The sequence below is a fragment of the Medicago truncatula genome, chromosome 5 (assembly GCF_003473485.1).
Source record: "Medicago truncatula cultivar Jemalong A17 chromosome 5, MtrunA17r5.0-ANR, whole genome shotgun sequence".
In the NCBI taxonomy this organism is placed as follows: domain Eukaryota; kingdom Viridiplantae; phylum Streptophyta; class Magnoliopsida; order Fabales; family Fabaceae; genus Medicago; species Medicago truncatula.
The window spans coordinates 40,379,475-40,405,614 of NC_053046.1; the positions used below are offsets into that span (position 1 = coordinate 40,379,475).

General features: G+C 35.5%; 1 protein-coding gene across 1 annotated transcript; it reads right to left on the reverse strand.

The window, feature by feature from the left end:
- Positions 1 to 925: 925 nt before the first annotated feature.
- LOC11435417 (protein CHROMATIN REMODELING 5) lies at positions 926 to 25,105 on the reverse strand. Its single transcript, XM_013598901.3, has 31 exons — positions 24,702 to 25,105; positions 23,055 to 23,890; positions 22,847 to 22,905; positions 22,218 to 22,655; positions 18,845 to 19,069; positions 18,567 to 18,650; positions 17,951 to 18,010; positions 17,764 to 17,867; positions 17,246 to 17,297; positions 16,211 to 16,274; positions 14,007 to 14,100; positions 13,848 to 13,935; positions 13,629 to 13,763; positions 12,404 to 12,595; positions 12,241 to 12,308; positions 10,607 to 10,700; positions 9,226 to 9,350; positions 9,078 to 9,141; positions 8,518 to 8,730; positions 7,271 to 7,513; positions 7,081 to 7,191; positions 6,809 to 6,898; positions 6,424 to 6,606; positions 6,237 to 6,317; positions 5,858 to 6,094; positions 4,730 to 4,885; positions 4,278 to 4,455; positions 4,007 to 4,188; positions 2,309 to 2,656; positions 2,135 to 2,228; positions 926 to 1,936 (listed from the first exon to the last, which is right to left on the reverse strand). Exons 2-31 carry the CDS (start codon positions 23,764 to 23,766, stop codon positions 1,491 to 1,493), a joined length of 5,220 nt encoding a protein of 1,739 aa, XP_013454355.2. The 5' UTR covers positions 23,767 to 23,890; positions 24,702 to 25,105; the 3' UTR covers positions 926 to 1,490.
- Between the last annotated feature and the right edge of the window lie 1,035 nt (positions 25,106 to 26,140).

Below are 26,140 nucleotides of genomic sequence, written 5' to 3' on the forward strand. Positions count from 1 at the left end.
TTGATTTTTGCGTCTCTCTCTATTGCTTTGATTTTTGTATCACTACCTAAATTTCTTTGTATAATGTGGTTGTCCAACAAATTGTCACATAAAAAAATTGTTCAAATAACATTGCTTTTTTAGAAACACGGGTATGAAAATGGACACAATACAACTATACTCAAAAGTATCCGTTGCCATCCCGATTTCAAATAAAAACCATCTCTCAACGAATTTATCCCGCCATGACTCACCTTCATTTAATATTTGGACCAATTGCCGGGATGGTCAATCGGGATGACATCAACCACACGTCCACAAACTGTAAAAACCGGTTGACTCAGCAAAACCGATGAGTCAAATTTTACGATATACATGCAGATTAGTGCTGACAGCGGCGTTTCCCAAAAGCATACTCATAATAATCATGTGCTTCCTATGCTAGCATGTCACGTAACGTACAAAGTTTGGAGGATGACTTTTCATTTTTTATTTTTATTTTGGTAGGAAAATGCACACAAAGACAGCTTGTTGTGCCAAAAGGATGACAACTAAACAAAATTCAGCAACGATATTTCTTTGAATGATCTTAATTCTTATCCCACCAACCGAGCTATCTCCAAAGGACAGAAACAATACTATTTGAACTTAAAAATGTAAAGGAAAGAAAATAATTGATATAAAAAAAACTAAAACGGATAATCTACAGATGCCAAAACAGTTGCAAAGAGTCACTACCCGCTTGGGCACAAGCATTCTATTAAGGATTTAGCTCCCTCTAAAGTGTGTAGTTAGTGAAATAAGTAAATTAATGATCGATATGCTTTTTTTACACTAATAGTCGATATGTTAACTACTCATAATTTGTGTTATGCGTGCATATAATACTGAAAATACTGGAAACAGGAAAAATATGAAGCTAAATGCTGGAAAAACATCAGGCAAGAATCTGAGAATTTATTTTTCTTTTACTATCCACTAATGAACCCACTTAAAAGAGTTGTGTAATCTTGCACATTATAGCTATAAATATCACAAAATCAGATACAATTCTGGCTGCATCAACTAACATACTTTATGGATTGAGCAGTTCAGTCCAATAAAATTGCAGAACTGACAATGTATACTTTCCTAAGTATGTCTATAGCAAGTGGGAAACCTTTCTTTTTAAGATTTTTCGTATGTAAACATTTTGCTAGGCTCATATTCAAGGGTAGAGAAACCAAAAGGACAAAAAGAAACAATTGGCAAGATTCAGTTTCATCTTGCAGCAAATCGTCATTTGCTTCGACCACCTTGTTCAAGGACATAAATCCCAGAGTTGAGATATTTCTCAGATCCAGTTCAGGACACTACCAAAAAGGGATCTGCAGATCTTATTCCCGTGGATGGAAAAAGAATTCCAGAGAATGTACAGTAGCTGCAGCTGAGTAAATGCAGAGTGAAAGCCGGCCACCAACACTCTAGTAATCTGCCGCTGAGATCCCACAAAACTGATTACTTTACTCTCCTTAAGAAAAACCTTGACTTGAAGGAAACCCACCAGGTTGTGTCCTAAAAGGTTTCTCGCTGACCAACCGTTTGTCAGATGGTCCAGCACCAAGGATCCCAAGTGAATTAGGATCGGTAATCCGGATTCCATTACTAGAGGTTCTTTGAGGTGGCGGCTGACCCTGGAAATGATCCTCACTTTCAGCTCTTCTTCTTCGTTTCCACGCCTCAGATTTTCCTGTATTATTATCAGGTTCTGACATTTGGTAGTTAGCCATATTTTTAAATCCTCTTTGCCTCTCCATGTGGCGATGGAACGGGTTTCCATTTCTGCTAAATGAGGCAGAGGGACCAACCCCACTATCATCTTCTTGTTCCTGTTTAAGTTTGGAATATATTTGATGGAGCCTCTCCCCTGAAAGATGGGAAAAGGTGGATACATATTTCCACAGTCGTACAGTCATTCCTGTAAATAAACAAGGGGAAAAAATCAATAATGTAGTAGAAACTGGAGAACCCAAAAAACACAGGCCAACTCCTATCCTCTGAGGGAATAGGGATATAAGAGACCAAGAATAAAGATAAAGTACTCCCGACACACCAACAAAGCAGAAACCTTTCTCACGTGGCAAAACTAGGATATCAGAATGGAGAGAGCACTTACTATCTTGCTTATACGGTTCCACTTCATTTTCCGACACAATTTGATCAATTCTTCGTCCAAGAAGTTGTAAATAGTTGCGTATTTTTGAAAGAACCTAAAGTGAACATGGGGAAGTAAATAAGGTAAACATGTTTCAAACAGACACAATAAAAGGAAAGAAGCTTACAGGGGTACCTTTTCTTTTGGAAGATTAGCACTAGTTGTCTGCAATCTGTGAAGACGTTTCAAAGTTTTCATTTCTTCAACCATCACATCTTGACACCATTCCATCCATTTTACCTCCTTAAACTGCTCATATACTTCCTCATTGTCGGACATTTCACCTTCCTCTTTTACAATAGGCTCAACCTTTCGGGGTTTCTGAAACCTATCCTTTCTCATTTGGACATTAACAGAACCCAATTTTTTTTTCTTCTCCTGTCCATGCAACAATGAGATATTCATCATATGTTCTTTCTCTTTCTTGGAAGGCTTCCGTGCAACTCTGCTATTTGCATTTTTTACCCCAAGAACAACAAGTTCCTAGACCATAAGAAAAATGAAGCAATTATGGCAAGTGACAAGCAATAGAGATTGATTCAGCAAATAACATAGTATCCACCTATACATGAAAGAGCAAAGAAAGTGTCGAGATATGGCAATTAGTAGGATAAAAGGTAGAATATTGATCAAGATATTCTCTGCTCAGTAAATATTATTTTTTCAATGTACATATCTGTAATTAGATTGATATAGGACAGATTTAATCCCTATAATCAAGGGATCCTCTTTGTACAGTTTCATCATTACAAATACAAAATGCTGAGAGATAATCCCTTAAACTATGTAGCATCCATTCATTATTTCTAACTGAAAGAACCATAATGCTTAGTAGGAAGCAGATCGTTAATTAGTGAACGTGGACTAGGTTTGGTTCAATTCAAATCATAATCCTGATCTACCCATACTTACTATCTTTGATCACTGGAATACACAAAATAAGTGTTCATAACAGAAAGCTTCACATTTTCTTTGGTAGGCTAAATAACCAACATTTTGGGGAAAAAACTTAATTCGCTTGGTAAATATATATATATATATATAATTTGCATGTCCTATGAAGACATGTTTTGCAGAAAATATATGTATGAATGTATGTCTAAAATTTGAAGTGTAAAAATACTTGACCTTGAAACAAAAAAAGACAAGCATGTAGACATTCATGTAGACACAATAGAAAACTGAACCAGAAATCTATTGTCTTGGATTAGAAAAATTAGTACAATATTCACAATTTGATACCAATCTCATACAGAGATCACACTAAAGAAGGATAAAAGCAGGGAAAGGAAATTATAAAGATAGTCAAGACAATGAAAGTTCCAAGTCCTCACTCAATCTGATCAACCAAATTCCCTTCTCTTCCACTACATTTTGCCAAATCTACATTTGAAATACTGTAGTACAGAGGGTGTTTTGTTTCAGATGGCTGATCTGGTACAGATCAATCTCTGTTTGATAACTTCTAACAATGACATTACATAAGACTCTAGAAATATCAATGAAATTGTACCACTCAACCATACTATAATCTTCCATAAACTGATAATATATTTATATTACCCTCAATTCATATCATGATCTCCTAGCTATTCTGTTGCTCCAGTGTTTCTTATTTCTAGTATATACTATAGTAAATTGAGTTCTAATCCATGTGAATTATCATGTAAGAAACAACGTCTCAAAAGTAACTATCAGGTCTAGCAGAAGAATGGGAAGCTTGTAAAGGCAGTTAGAAATACAGAAATTAAGAGGAATAAATTAGCAAATTCGTAAATCGTAAATACAAATAAAACAAGACTGCTTAAATTAATATTCATGTGATAGGCATACTTGTTCCAGAAGGGCATTAGTACGGTCTCTCAAATTTGGAGCTCGTGGCAAGAAAGTTTCATGGTTTTGGAGTTCTACAGGTGCTATTTTTTTCATGAGGCCAAGCCTTTCATCTAATCTAATCATTTCCCAATTACCAAATCCATGGTAATGTATTCCAAGAAGCAATCTTGCATCATCAACTGTAAAAAAATAAAACATTAATTGCAAAAGAAACAATGAAGTCACTTGAAGGAATGCAGAAGACAAACTACTTGGAAGGTACACTTACTTTGATTCCACCCACAACCTTTCGACCAGTTTGAAGGCTTGAGATACGATAAAACACGGAACTGTGCAAGGGGATCTTCATACCGGCTAATGCGCTTTGCTAGGAGTTGAAGCTCTTGGACACGGGTAACTAGATCATTTGCTTTCACAGGGACACCAAAAAAATCTAGCACAGGTCCCTGGATGCAGTATTACATGTTAACACCATCCAAGGAAGTAATAAGAATACATATTGCTGAAATATTTCTGATTTACTTTCCTTTATCTTCTGCAGATATTTATTTTTGTAATTAATTAGACATAGGCAATTATTCTTATCCCTGTAATTAAGGAGTCTTGATTATGATCCTATTGTTATAAATAAACAAGGCAGAGGGTTGAGCTCAAGCAAATCAGTTCACATCAAATAACCATTTGCACACCAGATTTAAGAGAGTTTAATGTTATACAAACCTTTGTATCCAGATTTCCAATTTCCACAGCTTCTGAACAACCATCAATTAGAGCATTGAAAAGTTCAATCTGTGCTTCAGGTGGAGCCGCGGCAACTGCACCACCAACGTCAGCAGCAATTAAGTCGATTTGGTTCTCATTCCCGTATTTCATAACCTGGCCATTTAATTGGGGATGATCATACAACAGTAAAAAAATTATTGCCATGGATAATAACAAAAATGAAGCATGTTTATGACACATACACAAACAGCACACACATGCTGGTAAGTCAAAATATCATTATGAAAGAGCCAAGTGATTGAAGAAAAAGACAAGGGTATCATTAACTCAAAAAAGATGTAAATGCAACATCAACAAACCATTGACTGACCCACAAGGAGGAACAACAATGAACTTTTATCTAAAAATAAATGGAGCAAGGAGACAATTTATTTTAGGGAAACAACGGGGCCAAAGCCCATTGGGGAGACTGCTTAGATGCTGACAAGATTTAGAACACACACTACTACAATATATAAAAAAAACGTGCAAGTGACCAAAATGCCCATGTGATCTCTATGATAAACAAGAAAGTCACTTTCAAGGTAAACTGGTCTCCATGATGTCCTGGAGTAATTTTGAGCCAACATAAATGGAAACGTAAATATAAGTTATGCTCATGTTTGAATTCTATATTAGCAACCAAACAATCTCAGACATAAGTTTAAGACTCAGTGCCACTTCAAGGTTCAGCCTCATATCTCGGAAGCTTCTCTGATCCCAGCTTAAGACAAAAACTGAGTCTCACATTCAGTACGCCAGGTAAGTAGAATGTGGAAATTCAATTATTTAGTTCTCGTCTGCTCAATCACATCCCTACTCTTTATAACACACTTTTCATTTGTCAAAAAAAAAAAACACACACACACACACTTTTAATGTTTAAATGCTGATCCCATAGCAACTAACTACCTACTTAATCCTGAGATGGCGGGGAGAAAATATAAATGAAAATGGGATGAAGATTCCCAACAATATTATCAAGGAAATGCTTAGATCTCAAAGATTAGGTCTTGCCAAAAGCAATAGGTTTTTTTTTTTATAGAAATATAACACTGAAAATTGTTAGAAGTGGTAGAATCTTACTGCACGAGAAAATCGGAGTGCGTCTCTTTTTGATAAATTCCCATATGACCAACTTCTCACTTGAACAGAGGCTCCATCAACCATTGGTACTGCAGGAGCCGAATGCTCTGCTCTGCGGCGTTTCTGAACTCGTTCAGGTGGCTCAGGTTCCTTCTTTTTCCTTTTAGTACTCCTTTCAGATGGATCAGCCTCGGCATAGCTTTTAATATTTCTTGCAGAACGTGGAGCAAGAGCTTCCTGAAAGAAACATTAAAGATAAGGCAAGTACAAGAATAACATGTTAAGCATCAACTCAAACAAACATTACATAAACCATAAAAACTAAACATCATTACAGACTTTTTGTAATATTATATCAATAAGAAGAAATAGATTAAACCTCTGCTTGGAATGCAGCATCGGGCTTTATCCAACGACTCCAGAAACTTGCATCATCTTCATCATTGCAAAAATTAGCAACCTGCACATAAAGAAGGAAAACCAATTTGTTAATTCTACATCCTGTCGAAATCCTTCTCCATCCTGGAAATAAAAAAGTCATTGCAAAAAAGAAAGCCATATCTTACCTTAAATGCACTTAATAACTCATTCCCTTGTTCATCTTCATCTGTCTTCTCTTCAACCTTCTCAGCTCTTTCAAGAATCTCATCTATATTCATACCTAAGAGTCGTTTCTTGCTTTCTTCATCATTTCTTTCTTCCTTAAAAAGCTCTTCCGCTCCAAATCGTAAGATTGCAGACAGCTCGTTCTGTCATTTATGAAGAAAATGATTGACACTAATTATCAAAAAAACTAAAAAGGAAAACACCAAGACTTGAATGAAATGATTCAATGCAATCTATACAATACAAATAGAAGATGATGCCACCTTAGTAGTTTGGGTTTTGTCATCTAAAGAGATATGTAGTATGATGCACACATGCTAACATACAATTTCAAAAATATCTTACTTTATCAAAGTAACTTCCTCCTTTTTTGACTTCTTTCTTCTCCAGTCTACCTTCTGCATTCAGTTTTTGAATCACCAAGTGGTCCAGAACCTGTAGAACACATTTGCGTGAAAAATGATGTAAAATTGTTGACCTCAAGGCATGTCCACAAGCAACTGAATCTATGTTGTAGGAAAATATTAATACCAACCATACCAAAAAAGATAATACCAAAGTTAGACAAAAGAGTAAAACCAAAACAGCTATCGGATATTCAATGATTCTGAACATACCATCTTCTTCTTAGCACGCTCCAGAATATCTTCTTCAACACTTTTGCTTGTCACAAATCTATATATGTTGACAACATCTTGTTGCCCAATTCTATGAGCTCTACTCATTGCCTAAAAGGAACATAGAAATGATGGTAAGTACCTAGGCAGTTAGATGGTTAATAGTGAGATAAAATCAACTGAAATACACCTGCAGGTCATTTTGAGGATTCCAGTCTGAATCAAATATAATGACAGTGTCTGCCGTGGCAAGGTTGATACCTAGACCTCCTGCCCGTGTTGAAAGAAGGAAGCAAAAATCATCACTACCAGGTGCATTGAAATGCTCCATTGCCTGCTGTCGCAGCTCAGATTTTGTGCTCCCATCGAGTCTTTGAAATTGAAACCCTCGAAGTGACAAATATTGTGCCAATATATCCAACATCCTAACCATCTGCAATACATATCTTATAACTTAGCATTATCATAAACTAATGCTTAAAGCATATTACATTAAAGCAGACTAGAGTACATAGAAGAGCATCATCAAAAGTCATAAGCTATATGATTTTAACAGCCGCCTCTCCGTGAACCTTGCACAATAATGAAATCTTAACATCAGCATTTTTATTATCACTAGGTTTTCTCCTACTCACTTATGTTATTTTGGGTCATGTACCTCTTCAGGTGGGGGAAAATAGGAAACAGGTAATGTGCACCACTTTCAACCAGGGAATCTTTTGCAATTTTTCTGATATTTCCTGATATTTGTGGTTTGAATTCATAAATTCTTTGAGGGGTTCTATTCAAGTGATTCAAAGGGGGCTCTATCTCGTGATAAATGTCACCTTAAACACCAAAGTTGATTCACTACATCACTTGTACCGCATGATATGTTGAGGAATCGACTACCTTAGCAAGTATAAAAACTGGATGGTAGTAATAGTTGACAATCTGAAATATTTTAATTTACATCACAAAATTTACCCGGTCAATTAGATGGTTGAGAACAACTTATCATTTTAAAACCCCAGATAAAGTTGATGATAATTTCAACAGACAAGCATATAACACAGCCAGAAATATCCAAATTCATCGAATCCTCTTATATGTAATTGAATTAATTAATGACACACAAAAGTGTGATCTCACTAATCCTCCAGAGAGCCAAAACCACCAAAATATAATGAAAACAATAAGGGTCCTGCTAACATGTAGCCTAAGGACACATCTTGAGGAATCAAAAAGTAGAGATTTTACATTGAAAAAAATCAAATTTTGAACTATTAAGGAGTTGAATACACCATTTCCAAAAAAAAAATTCTTAACAAGTGCCTTTGGGGCATTTGTTAACATTTGCTAAGCAAAAATTGCATGAGTACACAAGAAACAATTGATCGTCTCCAAAGCAACTAAAAAGACCATCTAGTACATCAATTTCAACTTTCAATAACAAACCTGGGAGAAAATCAGAACGCGGTGCTTGGTTTCGTGCAATCTAACAAGAAGCTTATCAAGTATCACAAGCTTCCCACTGCTAAAGACAATTCTCTCGAGTTTACTGTTGTCACTACCTCCAGAGTCCCCACCATAGCCATGGTCAGCACTTTCAAATAGGAAGGGATGGTTGCAACACTTTTTCAGTTCTACCACAATATTTAGAAGAGAAACCTGATTTTTTAGGAGGAAAGGATTTAGTAATATACATAATTATCTGAAATCAAATTTATCAAAGTTTTGTCAATCCAACTGATAACATACAGGTGCATCATTTTCAGTCAACTTGTTTCTCTAGTTGCATAAATTAATAATTTAAAATTATTAGTTTTTTATGTTCGTCTATTGGGAAAAATCCAAGTCCCGCATTGGATAGATTGGACCCTTGACAAGAATAGGAAATGTTAATGAGTGCCCTAAGGGCATTAATGGCATTTACTGTTCCATTAGCCATCATAGTGAAGAAAGCACAGAGTATCCTAGTACAGATAATCGCTAGCAACACAAGATAGAGATGTAACCTGATTCCCACGAACTCCTTTGTTTAAATTTTGGAAGTTACGTTCCAAAATCCACTTATAATACCTACATGATAGAAATCAGTAGCCAGTATAAATATTGTGGACTAAAAGGAGTAGCTTTTTTTATCTAAAAAAGAAAATCACTTACTGTTTCTGAAGAGGAGACATTTCAACCCTAAGGATGCGCTCAATTTTGGGGGGTAAAGATTTCTCTACATCTTTGATAACTCTTCGAAGTATGTGTGGTCTCAATTCCATATGAAGATTTGCAAGCTAGCATATAATAATATATGCACATCATTAACAGTGAAAAGAAAAATTAAGACCGTGGAAAATCTAGAAGCAAAAAAAGTAAAGGATAGGATTATCAAACTCGGGAGTTGATTTGTAAACAACGGCAAGTTGTTTACGTTTCTCAGTAGGGAAAAGAGTTAACTCAAGTATAGAAGCATTTCTGTACGCAGAGAATAATGTCCTTTGTTTAATCTTTGCAAGCACCCATGTTTCATTTGATCGTTATGGGGAGTGCAAATGAAGTTAGAAGGACTGAGGGGACATTAATTGGCACCCGTGAAAGAACCCGTCCTGTCCCTTTTTCATATTTTTAATATTAAAAGTAGTTAATTAGGCCTTTATGGAATGTATTCCACCTTCTTGTTTGCATCTTCATATTTTAATTAAGAAAAACATGATATACAATTTTTTTCACAAAAAAAAAAACTAGGAATAATTTTGGCATGCTAATTTTATATAGGCACTTGAAATTGTTGAAATTTGGGCCTAACTCATCCTTACAAAACCGGCTTTTAAGGTGAGGAGTGCCTCCACACTTTATAAACTCTTATTTTCCAAATAAACCCCTTCACGCCCAGCACTAATGGGCTTGGTGTGTGGATAGGTAGGTGGCCCGAATCGATAGGCTCTGATATCATGTTGAAATATGGGGTGTAACTCATCCTCTATGAAGCACGGATACAGACACGGACACGTCGACACTGCTAATAATTTGAGAAAATCATATAATTAGGTGTAATTATATGTGTTGGTGTCGTGTCCGACACGACACGTGCCCGACACCGGGATACGTTTAATCCAAGGAGTGTCTATGCTTCATAGCCTATCCTTACTAAATCGGCTTGTAAGGTGAGGAGAGCTTCTTCTTGATAACATTTTATCAAGAGTTCTATCTATCCAATGAGGCACTTAGGTATTTCCTGATACTATATATATATATATAGTATTTCATAGACTCTTATGAGTCGAGTCTACATACCCTTGACGTGTCTACGTAGACTCCCAAATTTCACAGCCTTGGTAAAGGGCCCTTGATTTGAATCTGGATATTTCTTGTATTGTTTACAAAGAATTGTGCAGATATATATTATAAGCACGCAGACAAGAGAAAGTGTCAAGATCCCTGAATTTTGGGATCAAATCAAACAGTCTACGCTATCTATGAAAGTCTATCATATATCATAATGGAAAGAAGAAATAAATACTAATTATGATTATGATATTTTATTTTATACCTCATTCTCATGGAAAGAACTCAAATTCTTATAGTTTTGAACAAACTCATCCTTGCTCTTGAATTTGGTAGGATCAAGGAAGTGGAGCAAAGCCCTATAAAACAGGAAGAGTGGGGGGAGAATGTTATACAAAAATGAAGAAACAGAAAATAAAATATCAGGTAGCAAAAATAAAACCTATTCAGAAATCAATAGAGTACACACATAATCATGAACCACAAATCAAAGCCGTCTCCAAAAAAAAAAGACAATTCCACAGGGACAACTCAGAATTTTAGTTTCTTCTCCTCATTCACCTACCCTACGTCATAAGGGTAAATGTTAGAGTAAGCTGACTTGTTTTATACCAAAGCTCTAAGTTGAGCATGAGTAAGGGATGGCAAAAAAATCCGCACCCGTGGATATCCGCGGATAAAATCCGCCACGGGCACAGAGCGGATACCTTAATGGATATCGATGGATAAAATAAACGGATTTTTTAACTACCCGCTAATTAATGGATACGGATGCGGATTTAATGGTATCCACACCCGCTATTAAACCGAGTAAATTACATAAATAATCTCAATATCATTCAACTTCCTAAGAAAACACCCTAGGTATTGTGAGTGTTATCAGTTATTACACTCCTTTAAAAGGAAGTGGAAGTGGTTGGGATTGTTGAAGTAAGAGCTTTGTTTTTGTTGAATATGATGAGTTGTACTTATGTTTTTGTTAAATCAAAGAACTTTATTTTTATTAAATGTAAGGGACTTTATTTATGTTTTTGTTGTGTCAATGATCTTTGTTGTTATTGTAATGTATGAATATTATGTTTTGCTAAAAAGAAAAGAAATTGCATGTGAAGAACCTTTGTTTCTAAATTTTAGCTAAAAAAAATTAAACAATTTTTTATTTTATTTTTATAAATGTTATCCATGGATATCTCAAAATCCGCGGATTACCCGCTAAACGGATATCCGCACGGATATGGAAAGGGTACGGATTTCATATTTATCTAACGGAGCAGACACGGATATCACACTATCCGCATCCATGGATATCCATTTACATCCCAGAGTTCCTTTAGTTTTATGAACTAACAATGGTCAGTCAGCGTAGTGTTAGTTAGGATCAGTTGAGAATAACCACATACATTCACTCTAAGGAATTCACACATCAAGAATATTGAAGTTTCAGTTGCAGCTATCTCTCTTAAGTCTTATCTTCCCTTGCAAACATTCTTTCTATTTCTCTTCGGTAATCAAACTCTAAAAGTGAGCATGCACAAAGATGCAGCATAATATACACAGCAATGAACATGTGGATATGAACAAGCATGTAATAGCACCCTTGAGGAATATCAATGTTAACTCTTTCAATATTGTATGCAGATCAGTTAACCATGTAAGCTACATTAAATGAATTAATACAAAGGAAGGATATACAAATAACTCGTTAGTTACTCGGTTATGCATCAAGTAGGTAATTATATGCATGTTCAGCTGCCACTAATAGAGAAAGAGAATCATGTGGGTGGAAGGTACTCTACATTTACTTATCCATACAAAAAATATTAAGAAATCTAACAAATCCACGGAAGATTTAAGTTTACGATTAACATGTCTTCTAAAAAAGGAAAATATTACTATTACCATAGCTCTTCAACACTGTTTTGTAAAGGAGTACCGGTGATGAGCAACTTATTCTTGGTGCTAAATTCCTAATGAGCATCACAAAAAAAAAAAAATATTAAAAAAAGGTTTACCTCAACAGCATAAACAATAACTCAACATTAAATTGAGGAAAGTTACATACTAAAAGTGATGTATACAACTGTGCCTCGCTATTTTTTAGTCTATGAGCCTCGTCTACCATCAGATAATTCCATTTGATCTTGGAGAGAACAGCCTTATCTTTCAAAATTACTTCATATGTAGTCAACAGTGCATTGAATTTAATTGGTTTACCAGGCTTTTTGTCATTATAAAACTCATACTGTTGACAAACCTGTCATAAAGATTCAAATGCAAAAAAAAAAAAAAAAAAAAAAGAATTAGAGACAAAAAGACTAGCTGTGATTACAGATTACACCATCTGCATGTAAATCACTATAAACAGCAGTATGAGTCTATGTTTATTAACTTTCAGCTATTAAACACTGGAACAAAACAGATCATTTCAATTGAAAGATGTGTGTATCAGAACTGCAACTACTTACTGAGCTAAGAAAATTACAAAAATAGCCAAATTATCTTCTCCAAAGACAAACTAACTCGAGATCACCTCATTTTGTGATCTGTCAGATTTTATAACTATAAATTTCTTTCCACATAGCAAAAAATAACAAAGTATGATAAATTCAACACATATGGCAATGTAGCATCAGTATGATGGAAAAAAAATAGCACTCGAAGAAATTCATTTCTAAAGCTACATCTTATCCTCCAAAGCTTGGACTTTGAAAATATTCCTAGAAGACAGGATGCGTACTGTCTGACAAAGTACAAACATATAATGATGGTGTGCATGTTCTTAAACCATATTGAAGGGTGCTTCCCAATTCCACCAGCGCATAAAGACTAGATAAGTTGGATATAGGAGCTGAGTTATTACTTTAGAAATTTAGTTGTAAGGGACAGTGAAGGAATAGTATAGCTAAACCTAGTGCAAGCTCGTGAGAGCCTTCCCTTACTCTAGCAAACCCTTGTAACTAACTTTCAAAGCAGATAGAACAGTTGTAACAAACTGACTGACAAGTGTCAGTCAACTTTGACTAGCAACCTGCTGTAGCAGGTCTAGTGCTAGAACCTATATATAGTTGACTATCAGTTGTAATCATTACACAATCAATTGAATACAGATAAGATTCCAAGAGAATCATGAGCAATTTGCATAATCCTAACAGAGCACCCTTTTGAGGTTATCTCATTCAGCATGCATGTCTGCAGTCTAATAAAAGTTGCTGAAAAATATTACATATCTGATAGATTTTCTAGTTTCATTTGCATATGAACTGAAAACTCATAAAGAGATGTCTCACCTCTCGACTTGCTCGAGTACCAACATATACAATAATATTCATATCAGGAAGCCACTTCCTGAATTCTTTGGCCCAGTTTGATAAAGTAGACAATGGCACAACTACAAGAAAAGGGCCATGGATTTGCTGGGCATTCTGTATAAGGAACATAAATAGTAAATACATGTGTTCATTACATTGCAAGGGCATTTGTAACCAATCAGATAATTGATACTGTACCTGTAGAAAACCAAGCATCGATACTGATTGAACAGTTTTCCCAAGACCCATTTCATCAGCTAAAATGACATTTGTATCATTTCTCCAGCTTCAAATGCAATAGACATAGTTTTAGAAGACCAAAAAATAAAAAAATTCAATACAAACATACATGCGTACCTGTTAACAAGAAAATTCAAACCCTCAAGTTGATAATCACGGAGCTTTCCACCCATCAACCACTCAGGCTGTTCCTCAAGCTTCCGCAAACTTGCTAAACATCACAGACACGGATTAAGATCAGAATTTAAAGATAACATTATATAATATTTAATATATGAACCGAAGAAACTAGATTATTGTCCATACTGTCCTAAAAACCAAATAACTAGTAAAAGAAAATAGGCTTCAGAAGACAAAGGGATATGAAAGGAAACTGTAAGAAAATGCAAACCGCACCCCCGGGAGGAAAAGGAAAAAATCATTTAACAACTTCAATGTGAGCAAAATTATCACAATTTAGAATGGATATATCAAATAAATTGCTACTAATCTAATTTCTAATTAAAAAGTAAGACATGTCAATTTTGCCCAAAAATAGAAAAAGAAATGGAAAAGAAAGTGTTAGGATGCCTAATGAAATGTAATGGAATGGTTAATCTATCAATGTTTGGATATTATAATGATAGAATAGATAAAAAGACTTGTTATGTGCTAATTCCATTCCCCACGAAATGGAAGGGGAGGAAAATGCAGTGTATTGCAGATAAGTGCACTGTATACATTGAATTTGAAATCTTAGAGGGAGTGCAGCCCTACACAACCCACTCTGATTAGGTGGATTAGCTGACCTACTTTTCAAAAATAATTAAAAAGATACAGAAAAACAAACAATACACCATTTGAAAAGAATTGAGCACAAAATGAATAACGATTTTCATACATCTTTTTTTTAGAAAGAAAAGAGATACAATGGTTGGAGTATTTTGTGGTAACGATAGTCTATTATTTTTACGGTAACTTCGCCTCATCTTGATTTCTAAAGCTTACAGCTTTACGCTTTAGCAGGGTTATGGGTTTTCAAACAATAACTTCAAAGAGCAACACATTTATCAGTCTTTAAATACGAATCACCAACTTTGGACTAGTCGATGAGGGTCCAAACAGAGAGGGCTGGCGACAGGCGGCATACCACTGTGAACGTGTTACATTGCAAGTTGGCGGCGAGAGATGGCTGGCTGTTTGTGGCAGACAGCGGCTGTCGCGAAGGCTTGCCATGAAAAAAAATGGCTGGCAGTAGTTGGGAAAGGGCGCGCTTATGTGAAGGAAAAGGGAGCCATTTAGTTTGGGTTATGTTTTCTAATGTTTCTGTTTATGTAATCTGTGGGAAACAAATTAAAATAATGGTTGACCAACCTCAACCCAGCTCAAACCCGTCTCATCTCATAGGTTGAGTGGGATTGGTATTATCGATTGCGGATGGCAGACGGCCAAAAATCCGCCAATTCCACCATAAAAGGCATGGCTCCACTATCCTTCACAAATTGGCCATGGCGATTGTTAAAAAACCTCCCCTGCAATCTTCCACGGCTGCTATTTTATCACAATAGGTGGCATGGGTCCAAATAGCAGGTTAAGGTGGGTCCTACTCTCTTCCATTTTTTTTTGGAATCCGACCCACTGGTGAGCCGGATTGGCTCAGAGGGCACACTTCATTTTGAGAGCTCTAGCTCTGATTGGGCTAGGTCTTCAGAAGTTGAGTGGTCTCAAAGGTGCTTTCTTTGGTGGGGTCTCTAAGAAAGCGGCAAAAAGCAGTGACACACGACCATCTGTACTGTTAAGGTTACTCTTAAGGCAATGAGAACTGCAATGCAACAAAGGAAAGACAGGTTTTCTCTGCAATTAAGGCGGAAGACTCTCCCTGATTCAAAGCTCTAATACTAGCTTGAGAAAAAAGTTAATTGTATTCCACTTGATTGAAAAATTACAGAGTAGATACACTTTTTATAAGCTATAATAAATTTATCCAAATTAACAAGTTACAAGAAAATAAAATTTAAATAAATAAGTATAGTAGTATACAATCAGCCCCTAATTATGGTAATTACAATAAAGTACAAATCCTGATCTTTTTAGCATTGAAAGTTAAGTTAGTTGGGTCTCAGCATCAGGGTCAGGGTAAGCCTCAAAACACACAAAGTGCTTACAAGGGTACTTACGATTACTAACCAGCAAGATCCTCACATTGGTAGCAGGATTTGAATTCATGCCCTTGTGGGGTATGATTCACATCCTTACCAAGTGGACCAACATCCGTCGACAATAAACATCTTAACTATGCATATGACCCCACACAAACCTAATAAAACCGAAAAAATATGTACCTTTGCTCTTCTTGCGCTGGGAATCTACCACCTTTCCTTGAACTGACATTGCAACCTCTCGAGCCTGTTGAAATACGTAAGAATAAAAACTTTATGAAATATTATCCCAACTATCATATATGAATCTTCCTTATGCATCCATTACACACCATAAAAAAACATTAATACAGCAACCACCACAAAGCATATTGCTGATGGACATAGACGAGAAACCTCGAGACTACCACCAGGTCACCATTCTAAGCACTAATTTCAACCAAACATGCTTAACACGGGGCTAAGATGCAGTGGAACCCAGCTAAACGAACGAAGATATCTTATTACAGAAGAACAAAAATGCAAACAGTCAAATATGAAATCCAAGTTGAGAAAATCTATCAAAAATTCAAACTTCTTTATTGGGAGAAGATTACTCCAAGAGAGTTTGATATAATATCCCTAACATATGATATACTCCCTCCGTCCCATAATAACCATGTCTTTTGTTCATTTCACGCATATTAAGAAAAATTGTATAAGTGAAAGAGAGAAAAATTGTTGAGTGCCTTGTCAAGTATTGGTGCATTCCCCCATTATCATAAATGCAAAGTAGAATATATTGAATTGGGAGCGATGAAAGTAGTATTAATTAGAGTTATAATTGAAGAAAAAAAAAAGTAATTAATATTGCATTGAAAAGTGGAATGGGTCAATTATTTTGGGACATTTTTTTATTTTGGGACTTTTTTTTTTGCAAATGGCTCAGTTATTTTGGGACGGAGGGAGGAGTATCCTAAAATTTTCAAAATCATCAAGTCCTCATATCCGTATTGTTTCATACCCAATTACACGTTATACTCGGAATCATACTTCTGCTTCCTGAGTTCACTACAAATTTCTACCTCATTGTAGCCAAGCCTTCTTAATTTCTACATGCTCAATACATGCCAAATAGTCTGATAATAACTACCGTATTGAATCCAGTCAAATAACGATTAAACATCGCAAAACCAGCAGTATAATGAGAATAACTAAATAAATAAAATAGGTAACTACCTTATACTCATCGATCGAATGTTGAGCAAAAGCGATATCAATGTCCTTTTCCCTGATACAATAAATAAACAAACAAAATGTGAGAACCACAAGGTAATATTAATACATAATAAACATCTAATTACTGCACAAGTGCCTGCTAAATAAGGACTTAAAACTCTAAACTACTGTGTAAATACAGTGCATAGATGTTCTACCCATCCTCCTTTCTACTCCCTCCGTCTCAAATTATTTGTCCCTTTTATAATACCAATACAACATTTATTATTTTTTTCCACTAACATGCCCTTATTTAATGTTTTTCAATCATCTATAACTACTCCACTAACTATAATTAATAAGAGTGTTTTATTAAAGGATACATATTTTGCCATTAAAATCATCAACGTTATTAATCATTTCCTTAATAACCGTGTAAAATTCAAATAGGACACCTATTGTGAGACGGAGGGAGTAACATGAAGACAACGGATGCACAGAATGTACAATAATAAATGTACAAAGTTAATGTAATGTACCAAGTCACTTCAGCATAAGATAGTCCTTGCCACTTGACCAGGTATTCTGGGACAACATTGCCAGAATTATCTTTACTTATCCTATCTGCAATTATTCTTTCCACCTGAATATGCAAATATCCAAATTTATCAAAGATTTCAAGAAAAAGCGAAGACAGTATTTAATTATGCAAAGCAGGAAGGGAACCTGACTGTTCTGCCTGATAATTTCTAAATCCATCTCCTTGCTCACATCATAGACCTCAATCTGCATACAGGAATAAATAATGTTTAAAAACTAAACACAAACTCTAAGATATCATGTACTAGTGGTCATTTATTTAACTGATAATGTCATGGTAGAAGAGTGATCTATAACATTATAAGGTTGAAATGTATGGAAAACTCACAAGCAAAGAGTATGTATATGTTCAGCCAAGCAGGACACATCAATAAACATTTTATTTCATGATTCAGCTATAGATTGAGCAATAGGTTATAAAGAAAATAAAGTAAGAAAACAAAATAAGAAGAATAAGCGGTAGAAAATGCATCAGAAAGTGAGGGTGACATGCCAAAGGGTCATCCTACACAATGTATGGCCCAATTAGATAGACCTTTATTCAAAGCTGATTGCACTAAAACAAGTAACATGTAAATGAACTTCTGTATGCAAACTTCCAGTAACAAGTGAACTGATAAACAATATCCTCCAAAAAAAATCAGCAAGGTCTTCTGTGGTATTTATTATAATATCAAGATCTATAAAAATGAACTAGAGCGTCTAAAACTAAGTCTTCTACCAGCTGAACACAAATATTTACCTCCTCTCTTGAGATTGCTCTCCGGTACCTGATGTCCTCCATTATTTTCTTCGTATAATTTAAAACCTTCTTAAAGCCACTGAGCTGCAATTTCATATAAACAAGAAGTGTTACATTTCATCCAGAAAGAAATGAAGAAAAACCTCCAAAAATCAAGGACAATTAAAATAACCAAAATAATAAGGGTTATTATGATAAAAGAAGAGAGGGAAACAGATAATAGAAACAGTGTAACATTGATTAATGAATGCTTAATAAACAGTAAGAATATATCATACATTTTGTAGCTCTGCGAAAGACTTCCATTGACAGTGCAAATGAGATTGCCCCTTCCATTTTATCAAAAATTCAATCTCATTCCAATCAAATTCAGAATCAAACAAGTGACTCATTAAAACAGGCTCTGTCGATCTATTATTGCTTTGAGCGTCTTCAGCTGTGCCCTTCAGCTGATGCCAAAGCACCTTTTCAATAGAGTCACCATCATCCTCTTCAATTTCTTCCTGGAGAATATTTAAAAGAATCAAATAATTAGAGATAATTTATAAGTGTAAATTAAGTAAAACGTGGTATCAAAGTCATTTAAGTAAAATTCTGCATTCGCACTACCAAATCATTCCCATATAAACAAATAATATAATAATCTAGCTCGGGACGGGAACCAAGACGTCTTACCCCACACAACAATATAAAACACTAGAACTAAAGAAGGCACCTAAAATGATGGCATATATTCACCCTTTACACAAACAGTTCTATAATGCTATTGAAATTTCCCTCTTTAGCATAAGGCCCGTCAAGAAATCGACAAATTTTATGACTGAGATCATGCCAACACTACCAAAAAATAAATAAAAAACTTTAACTGATAACAAACAAAAGATCACGGTCTTTCACCAAGCCATTTGCAATATACTAGACTACTCATAAGATACAACATTTAAATTAATAAGCCTTTCTTCAATATCGTATTCATTCTCTGGGATCGGTTTACATATTTCATGAATTTCTCTAATCTAAATAGGATTAAGAGTTTAGTAATAATCATGATTAGTTTCCTTAATTAACTCTGGTTAGAAGCCTTGTATATTAGCATAAATAAGGGTTGTGGCTACTGCTTAGACTGTTGCATAACGAAAAACCATAATCACAATTCAAAGTCTATTCTTTCTCTTCCCTCCTCCTTTTTCTAAAACCCTATAACTTCAACATGGTTACACAGCAGTCTCATCCACCTTGACCTGTCTCATCACTATTACACTGCCAAGTTCCCTAAAGTCTATAAATTTAGTAAAATCTCAGTGTCTCTGATTATTTTCTTCTTGTCAGTCATGCTCAAACTTCGGCCACCATTTTTATCTCAAGTTCTCTCAGTGGATTTTCTGTTTGCCACTTCTGCAATTTATCTCAAATGCCTTAGGTCAGTTGTCCCAGCATCATTTCCTTCAAAAACCTCCGCCGTTATTATATAAAGTTGACACCAGCTATCCTAAATGTAGTTTGGCCTCAGGTACCAAATGAAGTTAGGCCTCGTCATTGCAGATGATGCTTGACCCGACTATCCCTAAAAACATCTAACCCTGGCAATCCCAAATGAAGTTTGGTCCCGACTATTCCAGATTAGCAAAGAATTAGTTGTGCTTCATACTAGACTCCAATCACGAACAATACCAGGCAATTTCTCATGTCCCATTGGTGAGTCGTGCCATGATGAATTATCCAGTAGATACCCCTAAGTTGCCTCTCTGACCATGTTTTGTATAGCCCGTGTAATATTCTCCTTTTCAAAGTTTCATTTGTAACAAGCATGTATATTAGTAAGGTTTAGCTTGAGGGAGTTTTCTAGCATACATAAAAATATCTCATAATATTTGGGTTGTATTTTAGAGTAATTAGAAATCAGAATACAGTACATTATAGCTTAGGATTGGTTTCTATGTCTCATGATTTGTTGCCATACTTAATTAGGATTTAGAGTGCAATATCGGGTGGGGAAGGAAAAGGAAGATGAGGGTGAGGGTGAATTATCATGAATAATTTACCTGTTTATTTAGGATTAGATTAGATGCCTGGTATTAGTATAAACAACGGTTAGTTTTTGGACTTTTGCATTCAAATCATAATCACAATTCAAAGTCTTCATTTTTTTTTTTCCCTACTTCCCCTATCTAACTTCAACAAGAGTGAAAACAAAATGAAATATCAAAATGGTAGGTAACTGATTAATCATTAGTTTATCACAATTTAGTTCCACTTAGTGTTAACAATTGCGTAAAATAGCAGGGTTATATCAGTGGAGCAGCTCGCAATGTGGTAAGTTTTGCACTGGAGAAATCGAGAATAGAGGTGTTATCACACTGCCTTCAAGAGAGCCTATTGAAATGTCAAAAAAATCCCTCATAAGTTTAATACTTTAATTGGCCTTTTTTATGGGGTGGTAAAGGGATTGCGGCCTTCAAATCAAATACCATAACATCTATAAAGAATTTAGAACTAGCTTCTTTGCATCTGTCGTGTTTTCCTCTGTCTATCTCGTGATATCACAATTCTCTCTGCCCCACTCTACATGTCCGGCGATTATTTCTTTGAATTTCTAGAAATTTTAGATTGTCTACCACTACATCTCTTGATATTCCCAATCACAATCTGCTTCCTCCATCATTCTTTTTTCCTTCTTCAGAGGTCAGTTTCAGTCCTGTTTAAGACCTTTTTATTGTTAATTATGAATGTCATGAATTTTAGTATCTTAATTGTTTTTGAGAATTTATATGTAAATGTGCATTACATTAACTGTAAAAAATTCAGAATAGCAGTCATCCCACTATCTACTATTCGGTCATAGCACCTTGGGGTCAGTCAATCCACTAACCGGGAATAATAGCACTGGTTCCAATTTCTAAAATGTTCTAGCATATTGAAATCAAAACAGTTGAATAAAAAATACACGTTTTAAGATTTCAGGTGCATTCAATCAGACTTTCCAATACCTACAAATACATTAACCTGAACCTGCAATTCCTCATGCACCCGCCACAAAAAGAAGAGTCAAGACGTCTTAGGACGGCCAACTAACAAGGGGTTGTAAGAAGATACTAGTTACAAAAAAAATTGGGACAACTGGTTTGTTAGTCCTTGGTGACTTCCTAATTTGGAACAGCATATGCTACCTGTTTGTTCATTTGATTGGACTCAAACACTTTGAATTCTAGGGACATCTCTCTACCTCTCAAATTCAATTCACATAGGGTAGATTTGTTAGCCCCACAATTAGATCTACTAATGATTGCTTCAATGTAGGTGTCTCTTCCCTCTGTTCTTTCTAGTAAAACTTTTGTTTTCCACCGAATAACAAATGTAAATATCCTTTTCAAATAAACCCATAACCTCCTAATATAATATACTGCCAAAACTTTTGCCCAAAAAAAAATGTCTACGCAGTAGTCATTTAATATGAAATCTAAAACAGCCTTTGGGTACCATATTATTAGATGGTGACATGATGATTTAAGCCTTATATATGTGAGAATTGAAATAAATAAAATGCAATGGGTTTTAGTAGACAAATAAACCCCAAAATATTTACACTGAATAGAGACACCCAGAAAAACAAAGTATAAACTATGTTTCAAACATGCATGATGTAGGATTTACCTTTTGAGACTTTTTCTTCTTCCCGTCATCAGCTTCTTCACTTCCGTCACTTTCAACATATGATATCTTCCTAACAGCCCTACTAGAAGTGCGAACGTCACTGTTGTGCGCAGAAAAACTTGTGGTTACAGAAAAGCGGCTGTTATTCTTCCGAACATTGAAACTTCTCTTTCTTGTGCTTTTAAAATCGTCATCACTAACACTGTCAGAATCCTCTGTTGTAGACTCGTTGTCTTCAAAAGATGATTTTAATCTTCTTTGTCTGCTAGATGCAACACATGCTTTGCGATCTCTGGTAGATTTTATATTTTTTCTAACCTTACCTTGTTGCCTTCCCTTGCCTTTCTTAGTATAGAAAGATTCGTCATCATCAGAAACATCTAGGCTTTCATCACTGTCATCATTTTCATCCGATCCTTCACCTTCCCAATCTTTATCCTGGAACAACAATCAAACCATCTAATACTCAGAAACATCCACTAAAATACAAAATGCCTATTAACTCTGAAACTAACAATGAAGCAACGTTTGACCTCAAACAAAAATATACAACCTCTTAATAGATAAAGGACCATTATTACAAATGATACAGAACTTGATAACAACAATAACCACAACAAATGAACAACCTTTTTTAAGGTATGGCTACTCTCAACAGGCTCAAAATCTGCATCATCGGGATCATCTTCTGCAAGGTATAGGCAAAAAGATGCATCATGGGAATTCATCAATAATTAGTGTACTAGGTATCAAGGCCTAGACATTATCAGCTAACTTTAAAAGTAGTACTCCATGCATGAGAAACAATCTTTTATGCAAATTCAATGCTTAACATACCGTCTACTTCATCCTCCTCTTCATAATCAACATCACCATCACCATCATCATCTGAAATCCTAGATTTCCTACGCACAGGTTTTTTCACAGAAGTAGATTTCTGTTGAGGCCATGAATTCCGTCCAGTGGACTTTTGAATCCCATTATAATGCAATGAGTCACTTTGATCTTCCCCATCCTGCTCATAATATTCATCGGACAACATTTCTTCTGCAGGAACATCAGAGTGGCTTCTCCGGCCTTTACCTACCTCCTTTTGTCCATCATCATCTTCCGAGTCTAGCCTGCCTGTTTCTCCATCCACAGAATTATCTTCAGATCCCCCTGCATTTTTATAGTCTGATCCACTTTTGGATTCCTTCCCGGATTCAAAACCATTTTGAGGACACGATGGTTGGCAGTCCTTCCAAAATGTCGAACCCCACCTTCCAACTGTAGATGCTTTACTACCAGAAGCCTGTAAGTTGGATTCTCTCAAACCATCTCTATCGTCAGCTGTTCCCTCATTTTGCAGTCTACATGCATCATCTGGCCCACCATCACTCTCATATTGTGCCTCCAAGTTCATGTCGAATTCTTTCTCGCTAGAAGTTCCATCAGTATATTCATTACCTACTGATCTATGAATATTATTAGCATCCTGCCCTAGGCCTTTATCTTCCATGGCACCATGTGAGACTGTATCATTTACAAAGTTCCTAAAGAAAGCCATCTTTTGACATACGACTAAATTACAATTATACTTACTTCAATCACCTCTACAAGAGTGATTAATAATAATAAAAAAGTGACATGAATCGCGTGCTGCTTATGTTATCTACAGTCTCAGCAAAAACCTGAACAGCAAAGAGTGATAAATGATCAGCATGATTCAAAACTATGCTCAATATTGCACGATGCAAGTTAAAAATAACAAAATGAAAAGCTAACATTACAACCCTATGTCACAGAGACACCTCTGATCAAAGGCATGTCCGGTGTCCGACACAGATATATGTGATTAAATTCGATTAATTTCTCAAATTTTTTACTGGTGTTGACTCATGTCTGTGCTAGTGCTTCATAGTTACAATCCCATAAGTTAAAAAGGACATAGAAGAAAATCAGGTGAACCAATTTACAACCTACACAAAATTAACCGGTTTCAACAATCAGTGACAACAGTAAGTTGAAATTCCACTATAAACCAAGTAGAACTTGGACCTAATTAGGTGAATTCCATTTTAACTTTGAAATTATAGGTTAAATACGGTTCTATCTGAATCAAACCAAGTTAAAGAAGCAGCTACATTGATGAAGAATTGTAGAAACTGGCTCAAAAGAGTGTTCTGGTTCAACGGTCAAAATCTAATTGAATTAAAACCAATTTTATGCCAAATTCGAACTGCAACACCGAGAAATGCACAAAACCAGGACAATCTAATCAAAACACGTTGATTTCCGAAAATTTCAGGCAAAATTGAATCGGAACGGATCAATTAGCAGACTCAACAAAGCTCGTCACTAAAACCCCTTGGAAAACACTTAAAACCAAAACTAAAAGCTAACCTAAATCTGGAATCGGAAACACAATTCAGAAACGAAATCGCTAAGCAAAAATCGAATCCATGCGGCGATGATTGAAAAAATTGAAAAACCGGCGCTCACCTTCACAAACTAGACAGAGCGAAATGAAGTTCCGTTAATTTTGATTTGAATTGAACAAAAACGACGAACGAAGGTGCACAGGTTAATAAAATAATCGTGCGCACAACGTCGTCCGATGAGGAATCGTCGGAAACTGAATCGCCGGCGAAGGATTTAAATAGGAAACGAAAATCGGCTGTTTTTGGTGGTGGCGGTGGTGGAGGTGAAGTGAAAAACGAGATTGGAAATGATGAAGTGGCGTCGGCGGAGGCGGAGGGATTCGCCGGTTGCGGCGGCGGTGGTTTGATTGGGAAAGTGAAAAACGACGCGGTGTTTTGGATTAACCGACGACGGTGTTTAGATGAAAGGGTAAGAGAGAGAAATGAAAGTCTTTAAGGAGAGCACGGGAAAATAATAATAATATTAATAATGAGAGGAATATTTTGTTTGTTTTTTTCGTTTATACCTATTTTTCTTGGGCAAAAAATGTGTCTAAGAACACTTGGGCGTGTATAGTAAATGATAGGGTACCGGATTTAAGGACACCATTTTCCAATCTTAAATATGCATTCAAATATACATCTTAAAATTCTCTTAAAAAAAATACACATCTTAAAATCGTTATTAATAACGTTTCGACTTTTACATATATTATACTTTATATCTACCAATTAAACTGAATTCATATAAACAACATTTAAAATTGTTATTAGTTTGATTTTACACATGAATAATGAGTCACGACATCATACAATATAATTAATCATGCATTTGAACTAAATTAACCATCAAAATTATTGTCAAATTTTGTTATGCCAACATAACAATTATATTAGGCATTGTTTGCCCTTTTTCAAAAGTTTGATTTTCATAGAAATCGAAAGTTGATAATATTATATAGGTATCTTATGTAAGAATGAAATGAATATTTATCAATTATTGAACTAAAATAAACTATTCAAATCAAAAGACCTAATTTTAATAACACCTGTTCCTTTTCACACTCAATCAAATCATAATCCACCTTCTCATCTTTTCCAATCCACGATCTTCAGCATCAGAGTTTACTATTGGAGCCGAATATCTCTAAATCAGCGATATTTCTAATATAATCAACAAATGTTTTTCAATCTCTCTGAACATGATTGGAGATTATGTTCAACGTCTATGGTTGTTGTATGTTTGGTTGGTCTATCCTTCTTTATAGTTTTATTTATCTTCTCTTTCCTTCGATCCAACCGACACCAACGTCGGCGATCCATCCGACACCGAGTTCCACCCACATCCTTATCCTATGATGCCACGATGTCTAACGATCATTATGTCCTCTACATTGTTCCCGATGGTGGAACTGACTGGAGATTCCAACACTGATGATGACGACGAAAGAGCCAATGATAGAGGGATCCATGAATGTGATTACTTTTCCAATCTTTGAGAAGACGAGAACGGCGAAGGGT